Below are 24257 nucleotides of genomic sequence, written 5' to 3'. Positions count from 1 at the left end.
TTTTGTTTAGATACACATATACGTAGACACGCTTTAGTGTGCAGATACAATTGTACTAGACAAAGTCGAACCAATTAATTTGCAATAGAGTAAGTATGCCAGAACTATGTATGTGAGTAAATAAAGTCCATGTTTCTGTTTTGATAAACTACAAATGAATTATACATCATTAGATACTATAAGTACCCACGAAGCTTTATATAATTTCAAAATGCAAACAGTTAAAATACAAACACGAGGGTCAATTAAACCTTACGTATTTCAACTCCAAACAAGCTACTTCTCAAACATTTTTTCTCTAATCGGGGTAATCAGCTTGCCATTAGTTGCTTAATTAATGAAATTACGAAGTCTTTTCTGACACAGCAATTACAGAAAACTGAAAAAAGAGAATGCAAGTTGGACCAGTACCATGATATCCGTCGCGAATACTCGTTCAAGCACCACACTAGGGACAAAAAACTATTAACCCCTTCAAGCATCTAAGAGCATCTCCAACATGCGTGCTATATTTCGGCACTGTAAACATCGTTGCGACCGCGCTGTATAGTTATACCGCGCGTTGCGCCGTATTTCCCCCACCGAACGCGCTAAATTGCAGCGCGGGCGCAAAAATTGCTCCTCCACCGGACGCTTCAAAATACAGCGCGCATCGCCGGCGGAAACAACAATCACACACAACTATGCGTTCAACAAGATCAAACAAGCTTCACAAATTTACGAAGAAATGTACTATTTATTATTACACCACAAAAATACAACAAGTACATAAAATTGTTGACAACAAATACAACAAATACATCAAATTACTCACAACAAATACAACAAGTTTACGGATCAACAATACAACATAGTTTTCAAACAATACAACAAATATGCAACAAGTAGGCACTATTATTGTCCATGCCAATTACCATTCTTCCATGAGATCTTTTTGGAGTTCCTCATATGTTTCGTTGGAACGAATTGAATGATACGAGGCAATAAACCAGGAAATCCTATGTGCAGACCTCCTCACTTGCACGGGAACCCCCATCAACTCATAGTGGGTATGATCCACATTTTTCCCACGATAATCCTCTATAATCATGTTATGCATGATGACACAAGCAGCCATGATATACCAAAGGCACTCTTGGTCACAAAATCTAGCCACCGCCCTCACAATGGTAAATTGGGCTTGCAAAATCCTAAATGCTCTCTCTACATCTTTCCTAGCCGCCGCTTGTGCATTGTGAAATTGGGTTTGTTTCTTACCTCATGGTTGAATAACCGGCTTCACAAATGTTTGCCACCTAGGATAGATGCCATCGGCGAGAAAATAGTCATAGTTGTACTTGTGGCCATTTGCTTCAAACTCCATCAATTGACCTTCCCGCCTTGCAAGTATTGTCATTAGTGGTGACCGTTGAAGAACATTGATGTCATTGCAAGACCCAGGCATTACAAAAAAATGCATGCCATATCCAAGTCTCATGATCGGCGACCGCTTCGAGGACTATAGTGGCATCTTTCTTGTACCCTTTGAATTATACATGCCATGACGCGCAGGACAATTATTCCAACTCCAATGCATACAATCAATTGAGTCAAGCATACTTGAAAATCCCCGGTCAGAGTTGAACTCCAAAAGTCTTGCCGTGTCTTGAGCATTGGGGGCTCTCAAGTATGTGGATCCGAAAACATTCACAATTGCCACGGCAAAGCGCTTGACACACATGATAGAAGTGCTCTTACCCATGGTCAATGGTCATCAACTAGATCCACCGGTATAACGTATACCAACATACGCAATGCGGCGGTCACCTTCTGATATGTGCTATGCCCAAGTTTACTGGCGGCATTTCTTTGCTGCTCAAAGAACCGATCATACTTCGTCACATTTGTTGCGATGTGCTTGAACAAGTTGATGCTCATCCGAAAATGCCGCCGAAAATAGCTTTCGGAAAATATCGATTTTTCGTTGAAATACGACCGCATCAACTTCTGTCTACCGAAAACCGATCCACCTATTTTTGTCTTTTTAATGGCGCGGTATGCTAATAGTATGGATATGTTCTCTTCTTCCTCTATGTCATGCTCGTTGTCCGATGAATCGTATGATGAACTCTACAAACATACATATGTAATGACTTACTACTACTGGCTTTTAGCAAAAAAATTCTAGCAAATAATGTTGGCGGCCGGTGGAGACTTATACTTTGCGAGCAAACCGGCGAGCATCTTGGCTGTGCCGTGTGAAAGTAGGCTCGATGACGACATTGACGCCGTTGGAGCGTGCCGCTAGCAAGAGGAGGAAGGCGCGGTGCCGTCCTCGTCTGTTAAATTTTCAGGGAGCTGAGTTAAATTTTCAGGGATCTGAGTTAAATTTCCAGTTTTTTTAACAGTCTATGGTCTACCGTCCGTAGGGCACACAGCGACGAAACAGTCCTCCAGCGCATGAGAGGAGAGCTCCTCTCCCCTGATTCCCATTTCCCCCTTCCCGATCTCAGCCGCCGTCTTCCCCACTCCTCGCACCCCACTAAAACCCTAACCCACACAATGGCAGCGGCGGCGGCCGCCACCTCGCTGCTCCTCCGCCGCCACCGCAGGGCCCCGGCCGCCCTCCCGCTCCTCTTCCGCGCCGCGATCTGCTCCACCCGCCCACTCCCCCAGCAACCCGAGCTCTCCCCGCCCGCATCCGACCCCGCCCCGCTCCCCCCGAACCCCACCTCCGGCAGCCCCTTCTACGCCGACAACTGGCGCAACCCCGCAGCCTCCATCCCCGTCCCCTCCGCCTCCTCCCACCTCCCCGCCCTCATCAGCCCCGCCCCGCTCTCCGAGAACCACCTCCTGGCCGCCACCCTCGGCGCCGCCGACCTCAAGGAGCGCTTCGCCGAGTGGACGGCCGAGCAGAAGTGGGACGACCTGCGCCAGGTCTTCGAGTTCTGGGTCCGCTCCCTCGACGCCGCCACCGGCAAGCCCAACCGCCCCGACGCCGACCTCTTCAACCACTACCTCCGCGCCGGCCTCATGGCCGGGGCCGCGCCGCACGAGATGCTCGACCTCGCTGACCAGATGCGAGAGTTCAACATCACGCCCAACACCGCGTCCTTCAACCTCGTCCTCAAGAGCATGGTCAAGGCTCGCGAGGTCGAGGGGGGAGAGAGGCTCGTCGATCGGTCAGTTCCTCATTCCTCCTTGGTATATGTATCTCCTGGCATGCCGCTGGATGAGTCAACTGCAAGAGTGTCGGAAATTTTGTCAACCTATGGATCACTTTATTATCTGTTTTTACACGAGAATGTGGCTGCTGCTGATTCGTGAGACTGCGTTACAGAACCTCAGCCTGCATCTTGTTCCTGTTATTAGCATGCATTGTACGGTAACTTTGGGTGATAGCTTAATCGGATGTAGTGCGGAGAACTTACTTTTGCAAAGGTCATGAATTGTTGTGCTCAAGGACATTGCCCTTTAATATTCTCTATGTATGTGCCCTTTGATCCATGATATTGTACGGGATTTGCTTTGTTGGTTTCCGAGGCTACATTTGCAACATGCATTGATGAAATACTTGTCCATAGCGAGGCTATACCTAAGTTGGTTTTTATTGTTTGGTACACTTTCATTTGCACTGGAAATAACAAGTCGCTACAAGATTGTGCTATAGTAACATTTACAAGTAGTAACCCATATCTTGTATGCTGGTAAAGGTTAACGTTAATAAAATTGTTGATGTGTAATGTTTAATACCGAGTACTATTGATTTTACGTTTTCTGTTGAACTGCTTATCTTTGATTTTAATCGAGGCAGCATATCTTTTATTTTGCCTATATGTTTAATGTTGTATCAGCTTATGTTCTCATTTGTAGCTAGATATGTTATTTTGAGGTCACTATAAATTTGTGTAACCCTCCACTGCAATAAGCTTGACTTCAAATAATTGTCTATACTTATCTGTTGAAATCAGGATGCTGCAAACAGGAATCGTACCAGATGATGAAACCTACAATCTGGTTGTAGATCTGCTTATTAAAGGCAGCCGTGTTGACTCGGCTTTTAAATATTTGGATATTATGCTTAAATCAGGCTACGCGATATCTTCACCTGTTTACGCTGAGTATGTCGGTGTATGTGTAAGATCTGGGAGATTGGACACATTGGCATATATCATAGAGAAGTGCAAGGTACTTATTCTAAAGAGCAGTTAATCCATTGCATATATATGTTATTCAGTAGTCTGATATTACAGTTTATCTCATTCATTAGATGTTTATCAGTTACACTGATTGCCTTTGACACTTGTTTCGCCTGCCCTGTTTATGATGGTGTAATTTGGTTTATTTCAGGGAACAGATAAGAACAAAATCTTATGTCCACAATGGGCCTGGTGCGTTGACATTGCAGAAGCTGCCTTTGAAGCTAACAATAGCAAGCTAGCTATGTTTGGCTTGGAATTTCTTGCGAGATGGATGGCACGTGGTGAGCGTGCTACACCCCCTGATCACCTCTCAGTTGATGAAGGTTTAGTACTCTCAGCTTTATGTGCTGCTGGTAGAACCTGTAGCACTGACCTCTTGAATGCTGCTTGGTCAATATTACGCAAGTCGTTGCGCCAGAAAAGGGCACCCATGCCAGAGACTTATCTTGCAAAGATTTATGCTCATTCTTCAATTGGTCAACTTCAGCGAGCTTTTGGAACTCTTCGTGAATTTGAAAATGCCTATGGGAACTCTGCGAATATTGATACAGAGCTCTTCTCACCGTTCACTTCCTTGAAACCACTTGTTGTTGCTTGCTGCAAGGATGGTTTCACCACACTGGACACGGTAGATTCTCTTACACTTGCTATGCGTAATGCAATGTCTCTTCTTTCAAGAAAACCATCTTCTACAAAAACCCATCTGTGATATGATTGCCTTCATTCCTTCTGCTCTAACATAGCTTAAATGCTCAGTTTTTTATTATGTATAAAAATTCTATGCCAGTTTTATTCTGTATTGATTTTCCCTCAGTTAACACATTACTACTGTAGTATTTGCGGCGAATTTTGCCTTTTGCTCTTCAATGGCAATAATCTCTTGTGGCCAGCACCCAGCAGTAGCTTTGTGTATGTTAATTTCATTCTACTAGCATTGCATGTATTTCTCAAATAACATAGCTAGCTTGCATTCTTGTTTAGTTGTGACCCTTTCCTACCAAGACTTAAAAGATATTTTTGTAAAATGTCTAGATGGTTGACAAGTCTTCATGTGTCAATCTTATGTTTATGACATGTTTACAACTGCATGATTTTTGTCAAGTGGACTTGATATTCTAAAAGAAGCTTTTTTTTTTCTCTCTCTTGTACCATTGTCTTTTCATTTGCAAAGTATGATTGCATGCTCTAACCTATATTCTGCTATTTGCAGGTTTATGTTCAATTGGAGAACCTTAGTTCTGCAGATCCACCTTACAAATCTGTTGCTGCTCTTAACTGTGTAATACTAGGCTGTGCAAACATTTGGGATATTGAGCGAGCATATGAAACTTTCGAGGCAATGAAGGAAAAGTTTGGACTTACTCCTGACATACATTCGTATAATGCCCTGTTGCATGCATTCGGAAAGCTGAAAAAGGTATTAATATTGTCTATATTACCTTGGTTTTCTTATGACCTCCTTAAAGTATCTGTTTGTCAGCTTGGTAACTATCCCTTTAAATATGTGCTGCCCTTTTGTTTTGCACAGACAGAGGAGGCGGTTAATGTATTCCAGCATTTAACAAGCCTTGATGTTAAGCCAAATGCAACGACATACTCTCTACTTGTCGACGCACATCTTGTCAACCGAGATCCAAAAGCTGCTCTTGCTGTTATTGACGAAATGGTAAGTTGAACTTCCCAATCACAACAGTTTCATCGGGAAATGAAATTGGGGGTGATTTAATTCAAAAGGATGAATTTAAATTGTTTATATTAAGAGTGTTATTTTATGTTTTAAAATTTTGTATTCTAGGGCCTCTTTGATTCACATAATTTAAGGATGAATTTAAATTGTTTATATTGAGAGTGTTATTTTATGTTTTAACATTTTGTATTCTAGGGCCTCTTTGATTCGCATAATTTTTATAACACCCTAATACGAAAAACACAATGATAACATTAGTTGCTCCAAACTTTGATTTACCAAAAAAGAAGAAACAATGGACCTCTAAAAAAACAATGGAAATTGAGCAATTGCTGAACCTAATGGTAACATATTTTTAGTTCAATCCCATTTTAGAGGCCTCAGTATTTGATGAAATGGAAAATGATCAAAATGTTCTTTAGATTTTTCCTCCTCCTATGTTTTTTGAGAATTTAATTTAGCCAACACGTGCGTTGTATGTGCATGATTACTAGTATATATAGTTCCTCAAACCATGTTTTGTCCAGGTTGATGCGGGCTTCACCCCTACAAAGGAGACAGTTAAGAAGGTCCGAAGACGCTGCTCCCGTGAATCAGACTTTGATAGTGATGAGAAACTGCAAGCCGGGTGTAAACAGTTGAATTACCGACTGGGTGGTGAGGGCCGTAGGGAGTTGCTCTTTAAGATTGAATACAGTGCTGAGTACTGAAGCAGTGAGTACTGGGGCTACCTTTTCTCAGTCCAACCATTATTTCTTTAATTTTGTACCCTTTTACGTGTTAGCCTGTCCATTTTTACTGATTATGCTCCGGTTGCTGATCTTGTTTTTGCCAGTTGATTTTGACGATGCCGGTGTTCTTTCCGTCCTCTAGTAGGCAGAGCATGTACTGTTTCCTGGTACTTGAAGAGCACGGAGGCTGTAGTCTGTAAATTATACTTTGTAACGATTTTCCTAATTATTCTTCACTATCACAAGCAATCCCTTTTTTTTCCTCCTGGAAAGTCTTGGCAAGATTTATGTTAGGATGTCAGAATAAGGTCTAATACATTTGTTTCTCTGCTCAAAGCACTATCTTTTGCAATCCGAGGTTGTTGTTACTTCAGCTTGGCATGATTGTTTTGGTCAGGCTTGTCGTCTCAATTCTGTATACTCTGGACGATATTTGAAATGAGTACATCTAGTAAAGGGCGTCAGTTGCTAAGCAATTAAAAAGGCTGAAGGAGGAAAAGAGACAATGCATTATCAGTCAGGCCAGCATGAAAACTCTGGATCAGAAGAACATGGCGTAACCAAGACCCTCTTGATGGAGGGATCATCGTCTCTGGCTAACCCCAAAGCAAACTGCCCAAAGGTACAAGGGAATTGCTAGTTCAGTCTAATCTAGTAGCTCAGTAGACTCCTGCAACTTCCTCGACAGCACAGTTTATGACGCTTCATCGATTGCAACTTGCGTTGCATCTAGGTTGCAAATGGATCGTCATCAAATCAGATAGTACAAGAATGACTAGCTAGGCAAGCACCCAAGTCCATGTTTGGCTCCTGGTTAGATGATCCAGCACTTTTCTCCCCCTAAGCTTGTAAGAGATATGACGATTGTGGGTTAATAAAGTTCCTATTCATGTAAGGAAAAGTTTCGTCAAACAAATATTGTTCAGAACATTGTCCATGCGGCTGCAATATGGTCAGTATGGAAAATGAGGAATGATTTGCGTTTTAGTAGATCATCTTGGCATGACATGCAGGTTGTATACTTGAAGTTGGCTTTACACGCTTGTTCGTTGGAACCTGCTGTGCCCGGAGAAAGAAAAGGAAAATCTCGAAAGCATCGCAAGGGTTTGGAGGGTCTGGCGAGGAGACCTACTACTCTGGCCGGAGCTTGGATGAGGGTCGTGGACGGCAAGCTACAGCAAATTGAGGTCACCAGCTTGGATGGTGTGGACTGGTCCGTGGGCATCCTCTGAATCTACTCAGTCGTGCAAGGCGTCAAACTCAAGAGAAGACCTGAAAAAAAAGCTGATGGCACAAGGGATGAAGCTGGTGGAGCATGAGGAAGTGCTCCGTGCCATCTGAAGATCCAGACTGTGTGTGCGGCGAGGGAGTGGTATGGCGCACACCCTATAGACAATAAAAATGTTGTTGTAATCTGGTTTGGGGTTTCTTAAAATGGAACCAGGGCAAGGCCATATTATTCTAAAAAAATTGTACCTTCTCTTTCTGAATCTGGTTTTAAAACTGTGACATGAGTTTTACAGGGGACTGCACTAAACTCTAGTGCTCTAGATCGTTTTGGTGTTCAGGGAATGCGAGAGATAAAATGAACACTTGCTCCACAACTCTTACTTATGGAACCTTAGTACCTTACTTGCGCAACTTCTCTGATTTTGACTGGGCACATTTAGCTGATTGGGGCAATTTTTAATACATTCAAAATAATACGGACAACTAACTTTTAAGACTACTCAACTGCTGTAAACCAAAAATACACATACGAGAGTGTGTGCACCACATTCTCTTAACCTTTATAAGATGGATATGGCAAACACGAGGCGCTACCTGTCTACCTGACATGTTAGTTAACCACTTAACCGTGGATGCACAATGAGCAACTGCACAAAGGGCGGTATAATTCAAAACAGAAAGTCTACATTACAACGTAAGCCTATGGAACATTAGCTAGTCCTGGAACAAGTTCCAGACTGTTAGGGGTCGGTCGAAACAATCAAAATGGATTCAAATTATAATGCAGCCAAACTTGGCGAACATACAAAATCCTACATCAAAACGGATTGTGAGATCACATTCTATCCTCTCTCCTGCGTGGGGCGCAGGTTATGATCTCGTCAACCCTGAGGATCATCTCCGCTGCCTCGGTTGCAGACAGAATGATGGCTTGCTTCACCTTGAACGCCTCACATATTCCCCGCTTTTGCATGTCTCCAAGCTGCCGAACAGAAGACCATGTTAGTTTCAAAACTCAGGTACAAGCTATATAGAAAATTTGTTAACTCCATGAGCTTACTCCGCCAGTGATGACATCGATCCCAGCAGTGCTATTCTCTTTGTGGTGCTCAGCTCGGAGCTGAGAGATCAGGTCGGCACTATCCAGACCAGCATTGTCAGCTATGATTGTTGGGATGGCTTGCAAGGCACGCGAAAAAGCAACAATTGCATGAGATTTTTTCCCAGGGGTCTTCCTTGCAAGTTCATCCACCTCTTTGGCCATCACCATCTCAGGCCATCCACCACCAAATAAGACACGGGTGTCATTTACTGTCTGAGAAAGCACACACAAGGCATCATGCAACGACCTCTCAGCTTCATCAAGCACATGCTCACTGTAGACAACAAACACACATACATCAGTGTGGCAAATAAAATATCATGAAACAAAATAAGGAACTACCCCAAATAAGACTTACCTTGCTCCTCGCAGGACAATGGTGCAAGCTTGCCCCATAGCAACCCCTGAAAAATGAATTAGCCTGTCTTCCCCTATCATAATCTCTTCAATGACCTTGCAGTGCCCAAGCTTAACAGACTCTGGGTTGTCAAAAGTTGATGCAATGTCACCACCAGTGACAAGAGCTAGCCGTTCAATGCCCTCAAAGTCAGCATGCTCGACTGCAAGTATGCCAGCATCAGCGAAAAGTTCTTCAGGAAAGTTGTAGATTAATTGTCTGTTGACAAAGCAGTTGATGCCGTGACCAATGATTTTTTGAACTTTCTCTCTCATCTTCTGCTTTTCAGCAGCTTCGATATCTGCAACCTTAGCCATTGAATCCACCCGAACACGCGCCCCATAAATCTTAACTTTATCTGTGTCCATAGCAGGGTTTGCAACCAAAATATTGGCGTTTTCAATTCGCTTTGGTTGACCAAGGCCAATCTTCTTATCAAGAATGAACCTACAAAACAGAATCGGAACACATTAAATGGATATCACTATTATGCCATAGTGGACTATTTTCAAACTGATATACAGGTGTTCCCATGTACACTTCACATAACATAGTTGGGACCAATAAGAACAAAGGTTCCCATGATACGGTTTGTGAAAAACATACCCTTGGTCCAAAAAGGAATCCTTAAGAGATCCTCCAGGTTTCTTCAGAATTTGGATTGATTCCAAGTTGGTGCTACCCTGCCACCAGTGGCCAGTATGGTGCATATCAAATCAATGTTTTATGAACAACATGTAAATAAGAATGAGTATTATGAACTACATCAAGCAACATCCTACAGCTAGAGAAGCACTCAACCATTTTTACCTTAAGTCTTAGGACAGCATCAACTGCGAGTTCAGCAAAGTACTCCTTGTCCTGGGAGAGAATTTTTGAACTAAGTGTAGTCATAGCAATGTTCATGAGATCTGATCTGAACTTATCTGCAGCACTAATGGAGGTTTATTGTCAGAGAAATGTTCTGGTGGCATATTCTTGAGATAAAACATAGAGCATAATGGGTGCAATCAATTTACATTTGACTCCAACTAGGACAACCAATGATACCGTATTCTATAAGCTAGTATTCTAGGAAGTGAAGTTTAGAGGATAAAAAGGCAAAATTAGCCTCTATACTGAACGATTAATGCAAAGTTATACTTTATGTCTTGATCCCACATCATTAATTAACTAACTGAACTTTACAGGGTGTGTAAATATATTTATAAACTCATATAGAGAGTAATGAAATAGGTGACCTGTATTTTCTTTGTTGTCCATGGTCCTCTGTAGCAGAGCATTTCTGGCACACTCAGCAGCCATTCTGTAACCTAGTAGTTCAGGCAAACAATGAAGCATTAGAGATGTTCAAATGTAACCAAATGATTATTTACAGATTTGCAAACAGTTCCATCACGTGTATCATTTCTGTACAAACTAGCAAACCAAACATCATATGAAATGAAAATGCAAACATAAAACAGAAAAAACAGAAGGAACCCGTAGTTGTCCGTTACCAAGATGGAACCAATGCAGAAGTGGACTGCTTTCAATTATTCTAGGTCCAGTCTTAGTTGAAAAATCTAGAAGTTAACCAAACTGAGGATGCCTCTTTTAGTCATTTAAGCTTGAACAATTAATAAAAGAAGTATTTCAGCATGAAATGCCATATGTTAGACTTCAAATATCTGAAGGAACCACACAATGTGTTATTTTATCATTAAGCTGTAAAGTGCTAATTAAGAGTTACACAATTCGCAAATGTTAGGGACAACATACTAAATAAATTGCATTTAAAATGATTTTAGCATGTGGATTACCTGCAATAATAGTCATCGGATGAATTTTCATGTTAACCAACTTTTCAGCCTGCCTCAAAAGTTCTCCAGCCAAAACAACAACAGAAGTTGTTCCATCACCAACCTCGTCATCTTGAACTTTTGAGATGTCTAATGGTCATTAAGGACTAAATTTTCTTCCAATTAGGGATAGCATTCATACAAGTATACAACCAACTAATGAAATGGGATCAAGACAAGCTATAAGAAGTATATATTGCCAGATCTAGAACATCGTCACCTTAGCAGGAAAATGATCAAGCAATAGATCAAAACAAAAGGATACCAACAAGGACCTTTGCAGCAGGGTTATCGATATGAAGGGACTTCAAAATGGTAGCCCCATCATTTGTAACAGTGACACTCCGTCCTCTGCCAGTCGATTGAAGGATCTTGTCCTGAACATAAATAAGGTATTTGAACAACTGCCATCTTTTGAACAAAGCACCGATTTTCTCTATGGATGGCACATAAGGACATACCATTCCTTTTGGTCCCAATGTGGACTTGGCTAAGTCCGCGATTGCCATGGCACCTACAAAAGATGCCTGCCAGGTGCCAGGAGATGAAATCAAATGAATAAAAATTCCCATCTAACAAAGTTCTTGAACAAAGATTCCACAAATCAATTTATAACTTTTGCGGTCTAAAAGAGAGTGTCATGGAGAAGTAGCCTCAGTTGCATAATACTACGCGCAAAGTGACAAAACTGCAGCATATCCTCATTAAAATGAATCAAATCATTGCACATAATTGCGAAAGCAAATCGCAACAAGAACCAAGCATTGGCATGACGCAACAACCAACAGATCCTATGAAATCAAACCACTAGGCCGGGAAACACTAGGGTTCCTGATCTGGTGCTTTCCAAACTAGCCCTTGTTCAGCCGCAAAAGCACCATCAAACGAACCAATCCAAACCAACAACGAAACCAAACGGATCAGAGAGTTGTCTCACCATCCTAGCGCGCTCGCCCTTCTCCTGGACGGCATGGTCCTTTAGCACCCTCTCCATCTATCCAACCACAGAGGAAAAATGTCAGAACATATAAAATCTGTCGACCTAACCGTGGGGACATCGGGGTTCAGTTGAACCCCCATTTTTCGGGAAAACAAACAGTACCGGCTAACTGCCTCGGCACACTATTTTCGAAAGGATGATCACCAGGCTTGAAGGATTTTGAAAGGGGAAATCACCATTAAAACAACTAAATCGAAGAGCTACCGAGTCAAATGTAGCGGGTTAGGGTTTATACATCGGAGTTTGAAGAAGATCACCAATGTTGAAGATGAAAGGTGGTGATCCTGGTCGCTGGTTCCGCGTCCTTGCCCCTGCGGTGTGGTGAGAGAAAGGATCAGCGCACATGTACATAGAGATCCGCCGCGAGCTCGCCCTTCGGCCGCCGCTGCGAGCCGTTCGAACCTGGTACACATCGCTGCTGCTGCTGCTGCTGTGGGGAGAGAGGACAGAAGAGAGAGCAGATCCGAGCGCTGTGAGAGGGGATAGAACACACCTGATGTCGCCGCCGCCGAGGTGCACCCGCGGCTACCAGCTGTGTTGCCGCCGCCGCAACTGAGAGTGATGAGAGAGGGGCGAGGAATAGCGGCCTAGCGGGCGACGCGGATTTTGAGCGCGCTCGTTTCTTGAGGAAAAACCGGTTGATATCGGTTTCAGAGAAAAAATTGAACAGGGCTTTTAGCAATTTGAGTGTGGCTGGGCTTATCTGCAGGATTACCTCTTGAATACAAGTATACAACCCTGTATTTCGGCCCATACAATTCAACGATTTAGTACAGCTGTGGGAGTTTGTTCCAGAAAAAAAAACTGTGAAAGCTTGTAAACACGCAACAGCCTCGGCGAATGATCTTGTCCATAAGACATTCATCTGCCAATTGCCAAATGCATTCAATATGAAAGTATAGTTTACAATTTCGTACTCCGTACCAATATCCCTTTGATATTGGATATGTTGAATTTTTTTCTAACTAACTGGTTGCATTTTACAAAGTTTGATTGTGATCAAAACTACAATGATTTAGAACGAAGGAAATACATTAAAGCTCAAGCTTGTACAGTGAGTGACGACCCCACGTACAATTTTTTGCTGAAAAAAAGGGAACATAATCTGCAAGCTTAACAGAGCTTCTAACTTGAACTAAGCTTACACACAGCACATCAAATAGAGATGATTTAAAATAGCATCGACTGATCGACCCACATCCAGCAGCACAGAATTCGTTGCACAAATATTCGTCCAGAAGATGAAGGCCAGATGACGCGGCCGTGGCTTCTCTTGATTGCAGGCAGGGCGCAAGTGCAATGTTCTTTTCAGGTGCAACGCAATGACGTTCAAAGATTTCCAGAAGACCCAACACGGCAACACAAGACTGATAACCGGACGTCCATCTGTGATTTGATGCGCAAATCCATTGCTAACGAACTGGTGGGGCATCGAGGATGGGAAAAGGAAACTGCACTGGCGCTCCTGGGAGTGGCTCTCCGCTCCTAAAGATTTGGGAGGTTTGGGTTTTCGTGATCTGGAGTTGTTTAATAGAGCCATGTTAGGACGACAATGCTGGCGGCTACTCACTGATCCGACCTCTCTGTGTTCAAGGGTTCTCAAGGCTAGATACTTCCCTAAATGTACATTCTGGGAGGCCACAAAACCTCGGTCTTCTTCATACACCTGGCGCAACATTCTTGTTGGCAGGGATTTGTTGAAGAAAGGAGTTAGATGGGGCATTGGGAACGGACAGACTACGAGGATTCTTTCAGATAATTGGATACCAGACGTCCCGCCTTATACAGTTCGTACCCTGGTTCCACTATCAGATGATCAAACTGTTGATATGTTGCTGACGCCGGATGCGAGAGTGTGGGATGCTGATCTGGTGCATCACTTCTTCCTGGATAACGTCGCTGCCAAGATTCTGCAAGTACCAATAAGCCGACATGGTGGCGATGATTTCGCGTCTTGGCCGTTCTAGCGCTTTGGCCAATATACAGTCAAGTCGGCATACTATCTCGCTAGAGCGAATGCCTTTGCGGTTAGCTCCAGCCGCAAAGGGAAGGGGGCTTCATCTGCAGGCTAATTAGATGCGAAGCGATGGAAAACCCTCTGGAGTATCAAAGCTCCGGGCAAGATGAAAATCACCTTGTGGCGTTTTGCCCACGACTGCCTGCCGTGTGGCCATCCGTTGCAGAAGAGGCATATCCCAGCTTCTCCACTCTGTATCTTCTGCAACCAATATGAATCGATTGAGCATGCTCTGCTCTTCTGCCATTTTGCTAGAGAGGTTTGGCAACAGGTGAAGGGAGAGTACGAGGTTCATCTGCAGCGCCAGCTCTTTACTTCTCCGAGGACCTGGACGTTGGAGTTCCTGGACCGATGCTCCAAGATAGAAGCCACAGTGGTCGTGGTCACCATGTGGCATCTGTGGGATGCAAGAAACAAAACCCGAGAGGGAGAAGGGCCGGTGCATCCCGATTCAGTCGCTTCGAGAGTGAAAGCCTACGTGGAGATGATACTCCAACATCTCTACAAGCCGGCTACCTTACACAAGTGCGAGTCCTCTTCACCCAGTCTCAAATGGACTCCACCGCCGGAAGGGACGGTTATGATCAATGTCGACGCGGCTCTCTTTGCATCTTCCAGGCATATGGGGATTGGCATTGTGATCCGAGACCACATGGGAACCTGCCTTGCTGCTTGCAAGGAAAGCCTGAAGGAGGTCACCTTACCTGAACTCGCGGAAGCACTTGCTCTTCGTCGAGCGATCCTTTTTGCCAGCGAAGAAGGCTTCTCTAGTATCATCATCGGGTCTGACTGCCTCTCAGTGATCCAGCGTGTGCTGGCTACATTTGTTGATAGATCGCTGATGGGTCCGGTGATTGAGGACATCAAACGGTTGGCACGGGGTTTTTCGTCCTGCGAATTTCGTCATGTCTACCGGAGACTCAATGTTGCAGCTCATTCCTTAGCTAGATCGTGTGCTAGTTTTTCCTGTTTTGTGTGGCCTGGTGTTACCCCGGAGTGTATCCGGCAGGACATTTGTAATGACATTTTGATTATTTGATCAATAAAGCACACGTTTCCCTCAAAAAAAAAAGACTGATAACCCAAATGTCTGCATCTTATCACCGCACCCATACGAACGTCGATTCTACACGCCAGTTGGTTGTCCAGAGAGAACACTCAATAACACTGCAAATATTCTGGATCCTGTTCAGAACACAGCTCACGCTTGTAAAGTAGTGCCCGCATTATCTTTTTTTTTGAACGAGGGCAAAAGCTTTGCCCATTCATTGATTAAGGAGTTTACAAAAAAGTAAAAGGTTTGAATAAAATACTCCGTATTACAATTACTCTCGCGGCATCAATTGACTCAAATTCTTAGCACCGGCTACGACCCAAAGCTTCGCTTCTTTTGTGATCCTATCAAAGATGACTTGCGATGTAGCACGCTTGTTCTTGAAGACTCTATCATTTCTCTCGTTCCAAATCTCCCAAATTATTAGCATGGCAAGCGATGTCATCCCCTTGCGGTTTTGGCCCGAGGATATCAAATTCCACCATTCCGTGAAGGTTAGACCCGCCCAAGAGTTTGTATGGATGGAAGAAATATCGAATCTCTCTTTAGCCTTGTCCCAAAGACGTAAGGAGACGCGGAAATGGACAAGAAGATGGTCAACGGATTCGAGGCATTGGTTGCAAAGTGGAGAAGCTCCACAATTTGGCCAACCCCATGGTCCATATTCTATTTTGGTAGACGAGCCATATGAACAACTTAATCTTGGGAGGTGCCCACATCTTCCACATTGACTTGTATAAACTTGAGTAACTGAGTCCCAAGAATTGGAAATTGTAGGCGGACTTGGTGGTATAATGCCCACTCTCGGTGAGCTTCCATGAGATCTCGTCGTCAACGTTTTCATTGAGGTGGAAGTTTTGAATAAGACTCCAAAGCTCAATGAATTGGGCTAGGTGCTCGAAAGTAAAGTCTTCCCCTAGAACCACCTTATTCACCCAAGCATTCTCATGAAGTGCTTGTGCCACCTTCCAATTTTTTCACTTTGAAGAGGCGAAAATAAGCGGTGCAACCTCAGTAGGCTTTTTTCCCTCAAGCCAAGGGGCAAACCAAAACGGTGTTTTGAACCCATTGCCAACCGTGATGGTGGTAGCGGCGTAGAAGATCTCCATATCTTGCTCGGGGCATGGATTACCGGAGCCAATCCAAATTTTGTTGGGGTCTTTCCATTCCAACCAAGGCCACCGAAGACGGAGGGCCGTTGCGAACTTTCCCGTATGGAGGATGCCAAGGCCTCCAAGCTTCTTTGGACGGCACACAATCTCCCAATTTACTTTACATTTCGCACCCGTTGTGTGTTCCTTTGCCGACCAAAGGAAGGCTCTTTCAATCTTGTTGATGAAGGAGATAGTTTCCACCGGGATGGATAGAGGTGTCAAGTGGTAGATAGCTTGGGAGGGGATGACGGATTTGATCAACGCGGAACGGCCGGCCATAGATATGTACTTCCCATTCCATGTAGGTAGTTTGCCGGCGCACTTATCCTCAAGATGTTGAATATCTTTCCTCTTGAGGCATCTAACCGTAAGGGGCAGCCCAAGGTATCTCATTGGGAAGGACTCTCTCTTTGCCAGTATGTCAAGAAGGATGTCGTCAAGGTTGAGATTTCCACAACGGATTGGAACAACAGAGCTTTTGTGGAAGTTTGTACAAAGACCGGTCACTTTCCCAAAATCATAGAGGATGTGGGCAAGATTTTGGACATCTTCCTTTAAAGGCGCAACGAAGATAGCCGCATCATCCGCATATAGGGATGTGCGGAGGATGTGGCTGATACGTCTCTGACGTATCGATAATTTCTTATGTTCCATGCCACATTATTGATGATATCTACATGTTTTATGCATACTTTATGTCGTATTTATGCATTTTCCGGCACTAACCTATTAACGAGATGCCGAAGAGCCAGTTGCTGTTTTCTGCTGTTTTTGGTTTCAGAAATCCTACAAAGGAAATATTCTCGGAATTGGACGAAATCAACGCCCAGGGGCCTATTTTGCGACGAAGCTTCCAGAAGACCGAAGAGAAGACGAAGTGGGGCCACGGGGCGCCGCCACACTAGGGCGGCGCGGCCCAGGGGGGGCCCGCGCGGCCCTAGCGTGTGGGGCCCCCGTGACCCCTCCGAGGCTGCCCTTCCGCCTACTTAAAGCCTCCGTCGCGAAACCCCCAGTACCGAGAGCCACGATACGGAAAACCTTCCAGAGACGCCGCCGCCGCCAATCCCATCTCGGGGGATTCAGGAGATCGCCTCCGGCACCCTGCCGGAGAGGGGAATCATCTCCCGGAGGACTCTTCACCGCCATGGTCACCTCCGGAGTGATGAGTGAGTAGTTCACCCCTGGACTATGGGTCCATAGCAGTAGCTAGATGGTCGTCTTCTCCTTATGTGCTTCATTGTTGGATCTTGTGAGCTGCCTAACATGATCAAGATCATCTATCTGTAATGCTATATGTTGTGTTTGTCGGGATCCGATGGATAGAGAATACTATGTTATGTTGATTATCAATCTATTACCTATGTGTTGTTTATGATCTTGCATGCTCTCCGTTATTAGTAGAGGCTCTGGCCAAGTTTTTACTCTTAACTCCAAGAGGGAGTATTTATGCTCGATAGTGGGTTCATGCCTCCATTAAATCTGGGACAGTGACAGAAAGTTCTAAGGTTGTGGATGTGCTGTTGCCACTAGGGATAAAACATTGATGCTATGTCCGAGGATGTAGTTATTGATTACATTACGCACCATACTTAATGCAATTGTCTGTTGTTTGCAACTTAATACTGGAAGGGGTTCGGATGATAACCTGAAGGTGGACTTTTTAGGCATAGATGCATGATGGATAGCGGTCTATGTACTTTGTCGTAATGCCCAATTAAATCTCACTATACTTATCATATCATGTATGTGCATTGTCATGCCCTCTCTATTTGTCAATTGCCCGACTGTAATTTGTTCACCCAACATGCTATTTATCTTATGAGAGAGACACCTCTAGTGAACTGTGGACCCCGGTCCATTCTTTTACATTAAATACAATCTACTGCAATACTTGTTCTACTGTTTTCTGCAAACAATCATCATCCACACTATACATCTAATCCTTTGTTACAGCAAGCCGGTGAGATTGACAACCTCACTGTTTCGTTGGGGCAAAGTACTTTGGTTGTGTTGTGCAGGTTCCACGTTGGCGTCGGAATCCCTGGTGTTGCGCCGCAGTACATCCCGCCGCCATCAACCTTCGACGTGCTTCTTGACTCCTACTGGTTCGATAAACCTTGGTTTCTTACTGAGGGAAACTTGCTGCTGTACGCATCACACCTTCCACTTGGGGTTCCCAACGGGCGTGTGCTTTACGCGTCATCAAGCTAAATTTCTGGCGCCGTTGCCGAGGAGATCAAGACACGCTGCAAGGGAAGTCTCCACAATCCAATCTCTTTACTTTGTTTTTGTCTTGCTTTATTTTATTTACTGTCTTGTTCTCTATATAAAAAACACAAAAAAAATTAGTTACTTGCATTTATTTTATCTAGTTTGCTTTATTTACTACTGTTAAAATGAGTAATCCTGAAGTTGAAGTTCGTTCGTTTAAACAACAAGGTGGAGAAAGTTTTAAAGATGCTTGGTATAGAATTAGTGATGCTCATCATAGGTGCACTAAGAAACACTCCACTATTATCCTACTTAGGAACTTTTATGTTGGTATATCTAGTTGGAATAGGTATGTTCTTGATACTCTTTCGGGGGGTAATTTCCTAGGTACTCCTGCTTTAGAAGCTAGTTGCATCATTGAGAGTCTAGTTGGAATACCACCTGTTAATGAAACTAAAATTGAAATCTCTCTTGAGGATGTTATGAAAAAATTGGAAACCATAGAGAAAAATTTTCCAAGTGTTGAAACTAAATTGGAAATGTTACTTGATAAAACTGATGAACTTGATAAATCCTTAGGAGGAATTGATGAAAGAATTAGTGTCCTAGGAACTTGTGTTGTCCATGATAATCAAATCAATAGGATTGGCGAACTTGAAAAAGCTATGGGAACTTTGGGTTCAACTTTTTCTTCTCTTAAATATAAGGAGAAAGCTTATGTGGGTAAAGAGCAAAAATTCATGTATGTCTCTAAGGTGCCTAAACCAAAGAATTATTATAGGCCTAAAGTTGAGAAACCCCAAACCCCGCTGTCGATACTGCATCTCTTGATAATACTTGATACACACTTTCTGCGCCTAGCTGAAAGGCGTTAAAGAAAAGCGCTTATGGGAGACAACCCATGTTTTTACTACAGTACCTTTGTTTTATATTTGAGTCTTGGAAGTTGTTTACTACTGTAGCAACCTCTCCTTATCTTAGTTTTGTGCATTGTTGTGCCAAGTAAAGTCGTTGATAGTAAGGTTCATACTAGATTTGGATTACTGCGCAGAAACAGATTTCTTTGCTGTCACGAATCTGGGCCTAATTCTCTGTAGGTAACTCAGAAAATTATGCCAATTTATGTGAGTGATCCTCAGATATGTACGCAACTTTAATTAAATTTGGGCATTTTCATTTGAGCAAGTCTGGTGCCACTTTAAAATTCGTCTTTACGAACTGTTCTGTTTTGACAGATTCTTCCTTTTATTTCGCATTGCCTCTTTTGCTATGTTGGATGAATTTTTTTGTTCCATTAATGTCCAGTAGCTTTGTGCAATTTCCATAAGTGTTAAGAATGATTATGTCACCTCTGAACATGTAAATTTTTATTGTGCACTAACCCTCTAATGAGTTGTTTTGAGTTTGGTGTGGAGGAAGTTTTCAAGGATCAAGAGAGGGAAATGATGCAATATGATCAAGGAGAGTGAAAGCTCTAAGCTTGGGGATGCCCCGGTGGTTCACCCCTGCATATTTTAAGAAGACTCAAGCGTCTAAGCTTGGGGATGCCCAAGGCATCCCCTTCTTCATCGACAACATTATCAGGTTCCTCCCCTGAAACTATATTTTTATTCCATCACATCTTATGTGCTTTGCTTGGAGCGTCGGTTTGTTTTTGTTTTTGTTTTTGTTTGAATAAAATGGATCCTAGCATTCATTGTGTGGGAGAGAGACACGCTCCGCTGTTGCATATGGACAAATATGTCCTTAGGCTTTACTCATAGTATTCATGGCGAAGGTTGAATCTTCTTCGTTAAATTGTTATATGGTTGGAATCGGGAAATGCTACATGTAGTAATTCTAAAATGTCTTGAATAATTTGATACTTGGCAATTGTTGTGCTCATGTTTAAGCTCTTGCATCATATACTTTGCACCTATTAATGAAGAAATACATAGAGCTTGCTAAAATTTGGTTTGCATATTTGGTCTCTCTAAAGTCTAGATAATTTCTAGTATTGAGTTTTAAACAACAAGGAAGACGGTGTAGAGTCTTATAATGTTTACAATATGTCTTTTATGTGAGTTTTGCTGCACCGGTTCATCCTTGTGTTTGTTTCAAATAACCTTGCTAGCCTAAACCTTGTATCGAGAGGGAATACTTCTCATGCATTCAAAATCCTTGAGCCAACCACTATGCCATTTGTGTCCACCATACCTACCTACTACATGGTATTTCTCCGCCATTCCAAAGTAAATTGCTTGAGTGCTACCTTTAAATTTCCATCATTCTCCTTTGCAATATATAGCTCATGGGACAAAATAGCCTTAAAAACTATTGTGGTATTGAATATGTACTCATGCACTTTATCTCTTATTAAGTTGCTTGTTGTGCGATAACCATGCTCCTGGGGACGCCATCAACTCTTTGTTGAATATCATGTGAGTTGCTATGCATGTTCGTCTTGTCTGAAGTAAGGGAGATTTACCACTCATTAAATGGTTAGAGCATGCATAATGTTAGAGAAGAACATTGGGCCGCTAACTAAAGCCATGAATATCATGGTGGAAGTTTCAGTTTTGGACATATATCCTCAATCTCATATGAGAACATTAATTGTTGCTACATGCTTATGCATTAAAGAGGAGTCCATTATCTGTTGTCTATGTTGTCCCGGTATGGATGTCTAAGTTGAGAATAATCAAAAGCGAGAAATCCAAATGCGAGCTTTCTCCTTAGACCCTTGTACAGGCGGCATAGAGGTACCCCTTTGTGACACTTGGTTGAAACATGTGTATTGCGATGATAATCCTGGTAATCCGAGCTAATTAGGACAAGGTGCGGGCAGTATTAGTATACTATGCATGAGGCTTGCAACTTGTAAGATATAATTTACATGATACATATGCTTTATTACTACCGTTGATAAAATTGTTTCATGTTTTCAAAATAAAAGCTCTAGCACAAATATAGCAATCGATGCTTTCCTATTTGAAGGACCTTTCTTTTACTTTTATGTTGAGTCAGTTCACCTATTTCTCTCCATCTCAAGAAGCAAACACTTGTGTGAACTGTGCATTGATTCCTACATACTTGCATATTGCACTTGTTATATTACTTTACATTGACAATATCCATGAGATATACATGTTATAAGTTGAAAGCAACCGCTGAAACTTAATCTTCCTTTGTGTTGCTTCAATACCTTTACTTTGATTTATTGCTTTATGAGTTAACTCTTATGCAAGACTTATTGATGCTTGTCTTGAAGTACTATTCATGAAAAGTCTTTGCTTTGTGATTCATTTGTTTACTCATGTCATTACCATTGTTTTGATCGCTGCATTCATTACATATGCTTACAATAGTATGATCAAGGTTATGATGGCATGTCACTCCAGAAATTATCTTTGTTATCGTTTACCTGCTCGGGACGAGCAGGAACTAAGCTTGGGGATGCTGATACGTCTCCGATGTATCGATAATTTCTTATGTTCCATGCCACATTATTGATGATATCTACATGTTTTATGCATACTTTATGTCGTATTTATGCATTTTCCGGCACTAACCTATTAACGAGATGCCGAAGAGCCAGTTGCTGTTTTCTGCTGTTTTTGGTTTCAGAAATCCTACAAAGGAAATATTCTCGGAATTGGACGAAATCAACGCCCAGGGGCTTATTTTGCCACGAAGCTTCCAGAAGACCGAAGAGAAGACGAAGTGGGGCCACGGGGCGCCGCCACACTAGGGCGGCGCGGCCCAGGGGGGGCCGCGCGACCCTAGCGTGTGGGGCCCCCGTGACCCCTCCGAGGCTGCCCTTCCGCCTACTTAAAGCCTCCGTCGCGAAACCCCCAATACCGAGAGCCACGATACGGAAAACCTTTCAGAGACGCCGCCGCCGCCAATCCCATCTCGGGGGATTCAGGAGATCGCCTCCGGCACCCTGCCGGAGAGGGGAATCATCTCCCGGAGGACTCTTCACCGCCATGGTCGCCTCTGGAGTGATGAGTGAGTAGTTCACCCCTGGACTATGGGTCCATAGCAGTAGTTAGATGGTCGTCTTCTCCTTATGTGCTTCATTGTTGGATCTTGTGAGCTGCCTAACATGATCAAGATCATCTATCTGTAATGCTATATGTTGTGTTTATCGGGATCCGATGGATAGAGAATACTATGTTATGTTGATTATCAATCTATTACCTATGTGTTGTTTATGATCTTGCATGCTCTCCGTTATTAGTAGAGGCTCTGGCCAAGTTTTTACTCTTAACTCCAAGAGGGAGTATTTATGCTCGATAGTGGGTTCATGCCTCCATTAAATCTGGGACAGTGATAGAAAGTTCTAAGGTTGTGGATGTGCTGTTGCCACTAGGGATAAAACATTGATGCTATATCCGAGGATGTAGTTATATATTGATTACATTACGCACCATACTTAATGCAATTGTCTGTTGTTTGCAACTTAATACTGGAAGGGGTTCGGATGATAACCTGAAGGTGGACTTTTTAGGCATAGATGCATGCTGGATAGCGGTCTATGTACTTTGTCGTAATGCCCAATTAAATCTCACTATACTTATCATATCATGTATGTGCATTGTCATGCCCTCTCTATTTGTCAATTGCCCGACTGTAATTTGTTCACCCAACATGCTATTTATCTTATGGGAGAGACACCTCTAGTGAACTGTGGACCCCGGTCCATTCTTTTACATTAAATACAATCTACTGCAATACTTGTTCTACTGTTTTCTGCAAACAATCATCATCCACACTATACATCTAATCCTTTGTTACAGCAAGCCGGTGAGATTGACAACCTCACTGTTTCGTTGGGGCAAAGTACTTTGGTTGTGTTGTGCAGGTTCCACGTTGGCGCCGGAATCCCTGGTGTTGCGCCGCACTACATCCCGCCGCTATCAACCTTCGACGTGCTTCTTGACTCCTACTGGTTCGATAAACCTTGGTTTCTTACTGAGGGAAACTTGCTGCTGTACGCATCACACCTTCCACTTGGGGTTCCCAACGGGCGTGTGCTTTACGCGTCATCAGTGGCCTCTACCCCGGAGCTTGTGAAGAATGTCGTGGCTAGTCGCTCTCTCCAAAATTTGGGCTAAGGTGTCAATGGCAAGGACAAAAAGTAGCAGCGAGAGGGGGTCTCCTTGCCGTAGCCCACGACCTAGCCGAAAAGGAGGACCGGCCACCCCATTTAGGAGCACCCTAGAGGTGGCGGTGTTGAGAAGAGCAACAATCCAATTCCGGAAGAGAACCGGGAAGCCCCTTTTCACAAGAAGATCAATAAGGTACCCCCATCGGATGGAGTCAAAAGCTTTCCGAATGTCAAGCTTGAAGAGGAGAGCCGGGGTCTTGTTCTTGTGAAATCTTGTGGCAAGGTTCTTAACATAGAGGAAGTTGTCGTGAATGCTTCCCTTCTTGATGAAGGCACTTTGAGCATAGAGGTTTGCCATGATCTTCGAAATGATCTTTGCAATGGCACGAATCAAGCTAAAGGTCGGTAGTCGGCAATCTCTTCGGCCCCCTCCTTCTTAGGTAGAAGGGCTATGTTTGCGGAATTGAGCCAATGAAAATTTTCGGCATGTAGGTTCCCAAAAAGATGGATGACGTTCATCATGTCCACTCTAATGGTGCTCCAACATCTCTTGAAGAAGT

The 24257-nt window shown here is 43.3% G+C and overlaps 4 protein-coding genes across 4 annotated transcripts; 2 read left to right on the top strand and 2 right to left on the bottom strand.

The window, feature by feature from the left end:
• Positions 1-2457: 2457 nt before the first annotated feature.
• On the top strand, positions 2458-6972 carry LOC127332771 (pentatricopeptide repeat-containing protein At1g26460, mitochondrial). Its single transcript, XM_051359113.2, has 7 exons — positions 2458-3161; positions 3951-4167; positions 4330-4809; positions 5392-5598; positions 5710-5847; positions 6396-6582; positions 6704-6972. Exons 1-6 carry the CDS (start codon positions 2542-2544, stop codon positions 6576-6578), a joined length of 1845 nt encoding a protein of 614 aa, XP_051215073.1. The 5' UTR covers positions 2458-2541; the 3' UTR covers positions 6579-6582; positions 6704-6972.
• A 1476-nt stretch (positions 6973-8448) lies between these two features.
• Positions 8449-11723, bottom strand: LOC127332770 (T-complex protein 1 subunit beta). The gene is made up of 9 exons (XM_051359111.2): positions 11631-11723; positions 11435-11546; positions 11131-11259; positions 10570-10641; positions 10139-10254; positions 9935-10011; positions 9290-9775; positions 8890-9205; positions 8449-8811 (listed from the first exon to the last, which is right to left on the bottom strand). The coding sequence occupies exons 1-9, from the start codon at positions 11676-11678 to the stop codon at positions 8665-8667; spliced, it is 1503 nt and encodes a 500-aa protein (XP_051215071.1). The 5' UTR covers positions 11679-11723; the 3' UTR covers positions 8449-8664.
• Positions 11724-14292: 2569 nt separating this feature from the next.
• On the top strand, positions 14293-15404 carry LOC127328606 (uncharacterized). Its single transcript, XM_051355195.1, has 2 exons — positions 14293-15056; positions 15380-15404. The coding sequence occupies exons 1-2, from the start codon at positions 14293-14295 to the stop codon at positions 15402-15404; spliced, it is 789 nt and encodes a 262-aa protein (XP_051211155.1).
• An 8231-nt stretch (positions 15405-23635) lies between these two features.
• On the bottom strand, positions 23636-24055 carry LOC139835495 (secreted RxLR effector protein 78-like). Its single transcript, XM_071825352.1, has one exon. It carries the CDS (start codon positions 24053-24055, stop codon positions 23636-23638), a length of 420 nt encoding a protein of 139 aa, XP_071681453.1.
• Between the last annotated feature and the right edge of the window lie 202 nt (positions 24056-24257).

The sequence above is a fragment of the Lolium perenne genome, chromosome 2 (assembly GCF_019359855.2).
Source record: "Lolium perenne isolate Kyuss_39 chromosome 2, Kyuss_2.0, whole genome shotgun sequence".
Classification (NCBI taxonomy): domain Eukaryota; kingdom Viridiplantae; phylum Streptophyta; class Magnoliopsida; order Poales; family Poaceae; genus Lolium; species Lolium perenne.
This window is presented reverse-complemented; position numbering and strand designations above follow the sequence as displayed.